Source organism: Lolium rigidum, chromosome 3 (assembly GCF_022539505.1).
Source record: "Lolium rigidum isolate FL_2022 chromosome 3, APGP_CSIRO_Lrig_0.1, whole genome shotgun sequence".
Lineage (NCBI taxonomy): Eukaryota > Viridiplantae > Streptophyta > Magnoliopsida > Poales > Poaceae > Lolium > Lolium rigidum.
Window position 1 is genome coordinate 63915442 of NC_061510.1, and position 11751 is coordinate 63927192.

Genomic DNA, 11751 nt, shown 5'->3' on the forward strand with positions numbered 1-11751 from the left:
CGACCGCCCCGGGGACTCCGGCCACGACGACCACAGGGCCTCCTCCTAGGCGGAGTGCGGGTCTGGAGCCGCCCGCTGCTCCGCCGCAGCAGCCCGAAGCGTTGCTCCCTCTCCTGCCAGGCGAGGCGCCTGGCCTTCTGGCGCCTCTCCTCCTCCGCGAGGCGCCTAGCCTCCTGCCACATCTCCTCCTCACGGTGGAGCGTGGCCTCCTCGCTCCGCCGCGCCGCTGCCTCCTCCCGGTGGACCTGCTCGAGCAAGGCCTAGGCCTCGGCGTCCTCGACCGTCTGCCGGGCCTCCTCCTCGATCGCGGAGGTGTGAATGGCCACCGCGAGATGCGGCCACTTCGTCTCCTGCACCGTGGACAGCACCAGAGCGGCGCACATGTCGGGGTCTTCTCCCTCCTCCGGCTTCGGCAGCAGCAGCGGCGCGGGTTGCGCCAATGCCGTGCCAACGTGGGCGGCCTCTCCGATGTGGAGACCGCCGTGGTTTCCTCCGGCCCGCAGTGCCGGCCGAGGACGGCGGCTGCTGCTGGCCTCGCCGTCGTTGAGGCCGGGAGCAAACCTTCTCTTCGAGGCCATGGTGGCGGTTGCGCGTGCGTGCGGAACCGTCGACTGGAGTGGAGTGGGGAGTGGACTGGACAGGGACAGATCCCTCCCAGTCCACATTTAATATGGCGCCCGCTCCCACCGACAACTGGGCCCAAGGGAGCCGAGCAGGCGAGCAGGCGGACGCGACCGGATGCCGCGTGCCATCCACGGCCACGCATACCTAGCCCAGATTTGGGCCGGGTTTGCGTCGTTCCGGACGTCGCGGCCATCCGTATTTGCGGTGCGTGGCCACGTTGGGCCGTGGATTTGTCCGGTTGGACCCATCCGGACGTGCGGGCGCGGGATGGGTCGCCGTGTTGGAGATTCCATGTGTGCATTTGGTTGCCTGCATCCCCCTTGGCTCGCATCGGGTCAGCAATTTTCGGCCCGTTTGGATGCCTGCAGCCCACTGCGTTCTTGCATGAACCGGGTTTTAAAGCACCCCCGGGACAGGCCCTGGAGGAACGCACGGAATGGCAGTTTCTCCAGGGCCAGGCCCGTTGCGGCCAGAAGCCTGCACGTGTGGAGAAGGGAGGCGGAAACGCCGCGTCCCTTCAGGAACACAAGCCATAATTAGGCTCACCGCTCCCTCTCCTTCCTCTCACTCGCGACCTCCCCCAAACTGTCACATCACCCGGCGGTTCCCCTCCCGCCGACCAATCTGCCGCAGCGCCGCACGGAGGAGCACCGGTACGGGAGGAGGAGACACCGGCGAGCAGCACCGCGAAATCGGCCGCAATCTGCTCTGCAGTCTTCATCGGCATCTTGACTTCGCCCGCGACCTCGAGCTCGTCCTCGGCCAGAACAATGGCGGTAACAACCTCTCCTTCTCACCTTCGTACTCGTTTTGGCATAACATGCCATTCTCGGGCATTTCCGATGACATGCACATTAGATCTGCTAGGGTTTCCGTTAGGATAGCGGTCGGATGACGTTTGCAAGGTGTTCGTCCCAATTTCTTGATGTTGTTGTCCAGTTCTTGCTTTTCACGGTCTCGATTTGGTTAGATCTGTGACTCTAGTATCGGATTACGGTAGATCCTTCCTAGATCGGGCTTCGGATTGCTGAAACTGGCAGATCTTACTGTGCATGCAAAGAGGGGAAGGGTTTTTTTATGCTGGGGTTTAGCATGTTGAGATTGCTGTGCGGAATGAGTCGCGGTAGTTTTTTTTAGATTGTGTAGTTTCTGATTGAACTAGGCCGATGATTGTAACCGGTAATCATAGTGTGAGGAGATGATTGATCAGAACCTATGGCATGTGTCGTGGTGTCGTCACGGCATATGCCATAGGGTGGCTAATCGAAGTGGTTCCTGAGGGATCTCACGGCGGTATCCGGAAGCGGGTATGGGCACGAGCGACACGGCGACGTACCCAGGTTCGAGGCCCTCCGGTGGAGGTAAAACCTCTACTCCTGCTATGAGTGTATATGATGATCACACGAGTACGGTGGTGCTCCTAGAGCCGTGTCCGAGCTGGCCCCGAGAGGCTAAGGAAGACGATGGTCTCTCTCACGAGGCAGCTCGTAGGTAGGTGAAAGCAATAAAATGATCGATCCCCGCACGAGAGGGGGTAGTGCGGCTTATATAGGCACCGGCACTTTACATATAAGACCCTATAGTTTACCGGCCGGGCCGGGCCGGCTCGGCTTCCGCTCCTTCCCCGAGGCGGTGACGTCGGGAGTGGTTGAGGCATCGTGGCCTGTCCCATCCGGCCGCCACGGTCGGCGGTATGGAGGAGGTGTCCCCGTCGCCGTCGCCCACCGTAGCCGTACGGATCGTCGTAAGCCCCGACGGCCTGTCCATCGCGCGACACTATTGCTCCACGGTGCCCGCGCTTACGGAAGATGGAGTCAGCGTGGACTTTAGGAACCCGGATCACCAACCCGGTTCCTTCCAAGGCAAGACTCGCCGGCCTCGAGTCGGTCCGAGGTACAAACCCCGGCTGGATATGGCTTGTAGAAGCCGGCCCAGCCACGAGCATTGGTGGCCGTAGCCGTGCCGACTAGGACCTAGAGCCGGCCGGCTTCGGACCAGCCGGCCACGGCGCCGGCCGGCTGCTCCTCGGCCCGGCCTTTGCCGCGAGGCCGGCCAGCGGCCAGCCGGCTGCTCCGCGTCCATTGCCCTATCCGGGGTCTTCCCCGACATTAGCCCCCGAAGCCGGCAAGGTCCTCGCGCCCGTAAGGACCTAGGCAGGTTTTCCCGGCTTCTCGGGTATATTTGACGGCACTTGGAGGGGCCGACCGAGAATTTCCATTCAGCCGGCTGCGCCCTCATCCGGCTCGTTCCTCGCCGGCTGCTTCTAGCCGGCCGCTTTTACACTTGTGCAGCTTTTTGCTTTCTCGCAAGATCTGATGGCGCCTCCGCCTTGCTGACGAATTTTGGCTCGGGTGGAACTTTCGGTCCGGCTCCGGCTTGCGGCGCGCCGGAGTCTCCGCCGCCTCGGGCCCTGCGCCCGACTTGACTGGTCTGACGCTTGGCCTGGCGGTCGGTTCGTTTGGTCACATCAATGTTCCTCCGGATCCGGTGCGGTAGTGGGCGACGTGGTGTGGCCGTTTTCGGTAACCGTCGTGGACGTGGGAGGAGTTACGGCGCAGTGACGGCGCAGTAAATCCGGCGACGTGGGAGGAGTTACGGCCCACGACCGCCACTTGGAGGCCAACCGCCCGCGTCGGGTGGCTATAAATGCCGCGGGGGCGCCTCGAGGCGGCCACTTGCCATTTCTTCTTCCTCGCACTCTTGCTCCCATCGCTATCCTCTGCGCGCTCGAGCTCGCGCGCTGCTCCGGCGAACATCTTCCGCCGGCGAACTCCGGCGGGCGAACCTCCACCCGATCCGCCGCCGCCACCCCGCCAATCCGGCGCCACGGGGCCGCGCATCTCGACGGAGCGTCCTCGGCCCGCCGCTGTCGCCGCCGCGATCGCAAGGTTCTTCCTCGCCGTTCAGCCTCTCCCCGGTCATCTTCTTCCTCGACCTCGTCAATGGCGTCCCCGGTGGATCGTGGAGGGGCTCCTACATGCGGGAGGACGACATCGAGCGCCTGGTACGCCTCCGGCGAGTCCCGCAGTTGGTCATCACGCGGGTGCCCGGCGAGGAGACGGAGCCCGAGCCGAGGAACGGCGAGCGCGTCGTCTTCGGCGCGCACCTCGACCGCGGGCTGGGTCTGCCGGCTTCGCCGTTCTTCCGGCAATTCCTCGACCACTTCGGCCTTCAGCCGCACCACCTGCCGGCCAACGCGTGCGTCCTCCCCGAGCTGCTTCGTAGCGTTCATGGAGGCTTACGCCGGCTTGTGGCCCGACATCGACTTCTCGGAGCCGGCTCTTCTTCTTGAAGGCGCGGACCAACGACGGCCGCTCGCGAGCCCGCGGCGCCGCCTCGATCTACACCCGGCTCGGTACGCCTTTCCCCAAGATCCCCACCGTCGACTCGGTGAAGAACTCGGCAAATGTCATTCTTCTACGTGCGCAACGAGGGGGAGCTCGTCGACCGGATCAACCTCGCCGGAGTTCAATCCGGCTCCTCCGGCCGGCCGGATCAACCGGAGCCACAACGCCCGCTCGACGGACCAGAACACCGAGGTGAACCTGCTCGGGATCTCCCGGCGATAGCCACGGCGGCGGGCTGACCGCCGAAGATCTTCTCGCACCATCGCCGAGCGCCGGGTGCTGCCGCTCCGGATGCGCACCCACAAGATCGGGCACATGTCCGGCCGGTTCGATCCGAACCGGACGTCCAAGGTGCCGCTCACCAAGGCCCGTGTGGCCAGCCGGGTGAACCACATCACCAAGGCGAACCCGGCGGAGGACTGGAGCTACGGGCTGGTGCCCTGCGACGAGAACCATCCACCGGCGCGGGTAAGCTTCGTGTCTTTGCCATTTTCCGGCTTGCGGCTGCGAGGCCGACTTCCTTTTCTTCCGCCGACTTCCGGCTATGCTCATGTTTTTCTGTCTTTCTAGGCTTTTGAGCGCCGAACGCCGAGGACGGCGACCCGGGCGACGAAGAGGTGGACGCCGGATCTCGTCGATCCGGCTGACCAAGCCGGCGACCATGCCGGCGACGACGATCTGCCGCAGGCGCCTGATCTAGGCGGCCAGGGGGAGCACAATCCGCCCCCTTCACCAGAGCACCAGGAGGAGGAGGAGGAGCCGGCGACGTCCGGCACGGGGCCAATCCCCGCCGTGCCTCTGCGTACGAGGCCGCCAAGCACCACGGCGACTTCGGCGCCCAAGGGCACGAAGCGAGCCGGCTCCACCGCCGCCTGGGAGGCGAAGGCGAAGAAGCAGCGCCGGCAGCAGCCGAAGAAGGTCCCGGAGCAGGCCGGGTGAGTTCTCTCTCTCTTTTTCTTGTTTGATTCCTTTTCTTTCCTTACTTTTATGCTTATTATCTTTCTGTTTATCCGGCTAGGGCCCCTATCAAGTTTGCCCAGGGCGGCGGCTCCCGGCAAGCTCCGCGCGTTGTGTCGCCGCTTCCGCGCCAGAGGAGGGGAGCAGACGCCGCAGCCTTCCTCGCGCGCACCTACGCCGCCGCCGCTGCGACGAGGGGCTTCTTCCTTTGCCGTGCCGCTGGCCTCCGCGCCAGATCGCGGCACGCGGGTCGAGCCAACGCGGCAGCCGACGCTGGACGACATGTTCCCGCGCCGGACGCCTCTTCTGGACCCAGCCGCTGGGGCCGGGCGGGGCATGCCGCCTTCAGCCGGGGCCGGAGCCGGCGGGGCTGCTCCTAGGACTGGCGCCGGCGAGGGCCGCGCCGCTCGCGGCCGGAGCCGGCAGCAGGCCCACCGTGGTGGAGTTGGACGAGAGTCCGGAGGGGCGCCCGGGCGCCGGAGACAGCTCGGGCCGGCTCGGGCCATCCGCCGCGCCCGAGCGACGCCGCCGCCGCGGCCCGACGAGGGACGAGCCGACCGAGCGAGAGCCGGCGAGGGACGAGCCGGCGCGCACGGAGGGCACCGACTCGCGCGCGCTGGTGAGGACGGAGGGCGCAGCGGGCCCGTCTCGAGGGCCTTCATGTGGCCAAGGGTGCCCGGCTGGTGGCCGTGCTGCGTCCGCCTCCGACTCCAGCTTCGGCTCGGCAGGAACCATGGAGAGGGCATGGCATCAGGCGAACTCCTGCGAGGTACTCAGCCGGGAGGGGCAGCCTGGCACGGCGCCCATGAAGATGCTTTTCTCCGGCTATCGGGCCAGCCTCAAGACCAAGGCCGCCGAGACCCTTGCCCAGCTGGCGACGCTGGAGGATGCTGAGAAGGTGTGTTTTCTTTTCTTCTGCGATTTTCTTGTCCTGGTAGCCCTCCGAGACGTGGGTCGGCTGCCTGAAGCCGGCTCAGGTTTCGTCTAAACAACTGATTCTTTCAGACGGTTGAGGAGCGGCGCACCCTCTTGTACAACCAGGTGGTGACCAGCTACCACCGGGCCAAGATCGAGCGGGCCGCCTTGGCTCGTGAGCTGGAGGTCGTCAAGGGTGAGCTCTACGCTTCTTTCGACTTGATGTCTTATTTTCTTTTTAATCTTGGTTGGCTGATATTTCTTCCGGCCGCCCCGCAGCCGAAGCCGCCAAAGTCCCGCAGCCTGGAGTCGGATCTCCGAGCCGCTCGCGCGCGGTGCGCCGAGAGCGAGGAAGCGGGCCGATCCGCCGCAGCAAGCTCAAGGCCGGGCCGAGCGAGAGCCGACGCGGCCGCGCCTCGCCGGAGCGGGAACCATCTCACCGAGCTCAACTCCCTCGGGACGGCGGAGAAGGCGAAGGTGGACGATCTGAGCCGGCGGCCGACGGAGGTGGAGAAGCAGCGGCTTGCGCTGCAGGAGGAGGTCACCGCCAAGTCCACAGAGCTGACGGCCACCGCCAAACGTTGGACCGACGATTTTAGCGCGCTTGATCGCGGCTTGGCGGGTGAGTACATCTTTATGTTCCTTTCCCTTTGCCGGCTTTCGGCTGTCGACTGCCGGCTTTTGTTGGCAGCCGACAGCAGAAACTTCTGATTTCTTCGTTATCCTCATCTTTGGGCTGGGGACAGTCGGTTCTTGCCGGCTGCCGCCAGGCTTTTCCTTTTGGCTTAGGACTTCGAAAATTTGCATTTTTCAGCTTATTTCGGCTTTGATGGTTTCTCGACTTGCTTCTTCTTTTGCAGCGGCCTTCCCGGAGACGCGAGGAGGCGGCTTGGCAGCCGTTGGCGTCGCGCGCGACTCCGAGGAGGCGGGAGACCGGCGAGGGCAGCTCGGAGTACTTCTCCATGGAGGACCACATGGCGTCCATGGCTGCCCGCATCGAGCCCGTCACCAAGCTCGGCTGGGAGCTCCGGAAGGCGGCTGAAGAGCTGGTGCCCATGCTGTGGCCTGAAGAGGCGGCGCCGCAAGATATCTCCGGCCTCATCTCCGCGATGGAGCGGGCGCCGGACCGCTTCCTCGACTGGAAGGAGTCGGCCACGCGCGCCGGTGCCGACATGGCGCTGTCCTTCGTCCTCTCCTGGTACAACGAGGTGGACCTGGGGCAGCTTGAGTTCCGGCGAGCCGGCGTGGAGGACAAGCTCCCGGCTGAGCTCAAGGCCGCCCGCCTTGCTCGAGCCAGCACCATCGCCGGCTTCGTCGACAAGGCCCTCTTCGTCGCGGACTCGAACCCTCCTCCATCCGATGAAGAATACATGGATGATGAGGAGGCGGAAGACGTGCCCGAGGACGACCCGGCAGCCGGCTCCGCTCGATGCCCCTCCGGCTTAGATTTCCCGCTTTTCGGTTGTTCTTTTGCCAAGACAGTTTATTAAATCCCGGGATGCCGGGTGCGGATGTAAGACAATATTATCGCCTTTTAATTATGTCACACTTTAATGTGTTTGTTAATCAATTGTGTACCGAGTTGCTTTCTTTCGACTCGTTCGCTTTTCCCATCCACCCCACTCTTTGGCTGTGCCCTTGCCGGTCATACGTCCGGACTTGCGATCCGTCGCCGGATCAAGAGCGGGCCGCCGGGTGAGGCCGACGGTATTTCGGTCCGAACGAGCTGAATTCGGCAATCCGGCACTTTTATGAAAAGTTGCAAGTCAACTCGCTTTTACTCTTTCCCTTAGTCGGTTTTCGCGTGCCGGCTCCCTAGGCCTTACTCCCCGCCGGCCGGATAGCCGGGTTGCGGTCTGTAGCTGGATCGGAAGCCGGCTGTCGGAAACCGGATCACGTTACTGAGCCGGCCGCGTGAGAGGGTTCAAGCCAATTGGCGAAACAAGGTAAAGTACGCGAAAAACTTGTTGGAAACAGCGCTCTTGGCGCAAGCTTTTTCATAACTCCCAAAGGGGATACAAGGTATACTTACATTCCTGCTCTCATGTGTAAAATGGGCGGAGTAACCTGACATTCCAGGGACGTTTAGTCTCCTCGTCAGCCTTGTCCGGCTTGTTTTTCTTAGCCTCTTGGGCATCTATGAGATAGTAGGAATCATTGCCTACCGCCTTGCTCACGATGAAGGGACCCTCCCATGGGGATGATAGTTTATGCTGTCCGGCTGTCCTCTGGATCAGCCGGAGCACTAGGTCTCCTTCTCGGAATGCTAAGGGCTGGACCTTCCGGACCGTGATAGCGTCGGAGGCTTTGCTGGTAGATAGTAGATCTAGACTCAGCCCAGCGGCGGGCCTCTTCGACCGGGTCAACTCCATCTTCGCGAGCTTCTTTGGCTTCGGCTTCGTGTAGAGCTTGATCCTTGGCGCGTCATGCTCGATATCAGCCGGCAAGACGGCTTCGGCCCCGTATACGAGGAAAAATGGTGTGAAGCCGACTGAGCGGTTTGTCGTTGTGCGCAGGCTCCACAAAGCACATTGGGCAGTTCTTCATTCCGACAGAGCGGCTGCTCGCTCGAGCGGCTCCACCGGCCGGGGCCGGATGCCGGCTAGGACCAAGCCGTTAGCCTTTTCCACTTGTCCGTTGGACTCGGGTGTGCCACGGAAGATAGGGCCATCCGGATCCCCATTTCCCGCAATAGCGGGAGAAGATGCCTTGGGAGAAGTTGGTGCCGTTGTCGGTGATGATGGTGTGGGGGTAGCCGAATCTCACAATGATTTCCTTGAGGAATGTGACGGCTGTGGACCCGTCCGGTTTCTTGATTGGCTTGGCTTCGATCCACTTGGTGAATTTGTCAATCATCACCAAGAGGTGTGTCATGCCGCTCGCGCTGTTCGAATGGGCCTACCATATCCAAGCCCCATACGGCAAATGGCCATGTGATGGGGATGGTTTTCAAGGCGGAAGCCGGCTGGTGTCTTTGCTTTGCGAAGCGGCCGACAGCCGTTGCACTTCTTCACCAAATCTTCGCGTCTCCGAGCGCAATCGGCCGATAAAAGCCGTGCCGGAAGGCTTTGGCCACTATGGCTCTGGATGAGGCGTGATGTCCGCACTCTCCTTGATGGATTTCCCGTAGGAGTTCAATCCCTTCAGCCGGCTCGACGCACCGTCGGAACACCCCACTTACGCTGCGTTTGTACAGACCGGTGGTTGATGATGGTGTAGGCCTTGGCCCTTCTCTCAATCTGCCCGGCCTGGACTCTATCATCGGGCAGCACACCGTCGGTGAGGTAGGAGAGGAATTCTTGTGCCCATGAAGGTACGCATCTTATCTCGAATACGCTGACCAACGGGGCCTCCTCGCGTGGGAGCTTCCGGATTCGGATCGCATGGTCGCCGGGTCCGGCTTGCTAGCCGGCGGGTTCGGCTTGCTAGCCCCCGAGTTTGGCGATGAAGCCCCCGGGTTGGACTGAGAAGTCCCCGGGTTCGGCATGCTAGCCGGCGGGTTTGGCTTGTTAGCCCCCGACTAAGGCGATGAAGCCCCGGGTTGGGCCGAGCAGCCCCGGGTCAGCCCGGCACGAATATTGAATCCGAGTCCGGTGACGGTATGATGGACGGCTTCTTGAGAACCGCCAAGGCGACACCCGGCGGGATGGCTTGCCGGGTTGAGCCAATCTTGGATAAGGCATCAGCCGCCTCGTTGTTTGCTCGTGGCACATGGTGGAATTCGCAGCCGTCGAAGAAGCCGGATAGCTGCTGGACATGGAAGCGGTATGAGGCCATGTTGGCGTCCTTCGCGTCCCAGTCGCCAGATGCTTGCCGTATGACCAAGTCGGAGTCGCCGAAGCGCAGTATGCGACGCACGCCAATCTCCTTGGCCGGCTTCAGCCCATGAATGAGCGCTTTCATATTCCGCCACATTGTTGGATGCGGCGAAGTGGATCTGCGGGACGTAGTCCATGCCGGTCCCCCTTGGGAGAGGTGATGACGATGCCGGCTCCCAAGCCGTTGCGTATCTTCGAGCCGTCGAAGTGCATCTTCCAATGCGTGGAATCCGGCACGGGCGGCAAGTGCGCATCTCAGCCCGGCCGACGAAGAAGTCCGCGAGGATCCGCGACTTGATGGCTACCGAACATCACCATGCCATTGGTTCAGATCAAACATCTCCTCCATATGTGCTCATTGTATGAGACCTATGCTACCTTGCTTTCCATGTTTGTACTTCTTCAGTTGTTCAATGTCCAATGGTTTAACTATGGCGCAATGGAAGGCAGGGTGCTGCCCTCAAACTTAGTCGTGTGTGCCATATTACTTGCACACTAGACTTAGTTTGAGGACAATCCCTTTGCCTGCCGTGTGATCCTACAAATATGAGGCCTCGTTTTGGTTTGTCTAGTGCATTGGCCAATGATTGAACAATGGCACACTGAAAGGAAATGTGCTGCCCTCAAACTTAGTCGCGTGTGCCATATTACTTGCACACTAGACTTAGTTTGCGGTCAGTCCATTTGCCTGCCGTGTGATCCTACATATATGAGACCTCGTTTTGGTTTGTCTAGTGCATTGGCCAATGATTGAACAATGGCACACTGGAAGGCAATGTGCTTCCCTCAAACTTAGTCGTGGGTGTGTGATATCTTGCACACTAGACTTAGTTTGAAGGCAGTCCCTTGAGCTGCCGTGTGATCCAATATAATCATCACCATCAACACTGGCTTCTACTGGAGGGTGCCTACAGTGAGAGAAGGCGATGACGCATACATCGACCAGGGGTGGACGGCCTTCACCGTCGCTCATCAGCTGCAGATAGGCCAGTTCCTCGTCTTCAAGAAGGTGTCCACCTTCCAGTACAATGTGGTCATCTTCGACTAGACCTGCACTGAGGTGATGACCATGTGCCGTTACAATGGCGACGCGACCAGGTGTGTCGTCTTTCAAAGTCATGTCTGAAACTCCTAGTCTGTGTGTACTTGCTGTTTCAGTCGTCTGTTGAACTATGATCGTCTATGGTGTATCGTGAACTATGACCGTCGTGTGTCATGAACTATGACCGTGTTTGAACTATTATCAGTGCTAAGTTTGTCTGAACTGTGAATTGTGTTCTTGCTTGTGCTGTTGATCGCTAGTAACCTCACCACCGAAGGTAAGAGGTAAGCAGAAGCAGTTTCTGGGTTGCAATCGAACAACAAGGGCGCCGTTCTGGGCTGCTACAAGGCCTGAAAATCAACCTAGGCAGAACCCAAATCTCTACGGGACAGAAAAAACTCTGCAGGCCACCAAATAACGTGGCTTTTATGACCCATGATCCGTTTACGACGCACAGGGGACTCGCACTAGTGGAAAACAGGGCTTTCGTGGGAGCCTTTTGTCGCTGGCGCGCCTGCACCCGCGACAAATGGCCTAGCCACGTCGCCACGAAACCATGTGGAGCGGGCAGGGCCTTTTGTCGCGCCCTTTTGTCGCGGGCCGTATCACGACCCGCGACAAAAGGGGTCTGAGGGCTGGCGCTTCCTGCCGGCACCCCTTTTGTCGCGGGTCGTAATACGGCCCGCGACAAAAGGTCCATGCCTATATATAGACGCGCAGCCAGCCCCCTCCCACCTCCCTACATTTTTTTTCCTTGGTGGTGAAAGGTGGAGGTGTATGCTAGCTCATTTTTTCTACATGTGCACAAGAGGTGTTTGATGAAATGCTTGTGAGGGATGCCACTTGATTATATTTGATAAGATTTCTCCTCTTTGTGATCGTAAACGGTTAGCAACTATTTTCTCGTATATATATACATAGTCCGTACAATACTAATTTTAGCAAGGTGATTGCATCTGATACATAATTGTACTTACGATGTAGATGAGTCATCCATGGATGTACGGTAACCAATGTGCTCCCGCTTTCAGAGAGGGTGTGAATTCTT

General features: G+C 60.7%; 1 protein-coding gene across 1 annotated transcript; it reads left to right on the top strand.

Moving 5' to 3' along the window:
- The first annotated feature begins 5661 nt into the window (after window positions 1-5661).
- On the top strand, window positions 5662-10837 carry LOC124694934. The gene is made up of 4 exons (XM_047227853.1): window positions 5662-5826; window positions 5934-6090; window positions 10576-10670; window positions 10820-10837. The coding sequence occupies exons 1-4, from the start codon at window positions 5662-5664 to the stop codon at window positions 10835-10837; spliced, it is 435 nt and encodes a 144-aa protein (XP_047083809.1).
- The last annotated feature ends 914 nt before the right edge of the window (window positions 10838-11751 follow it).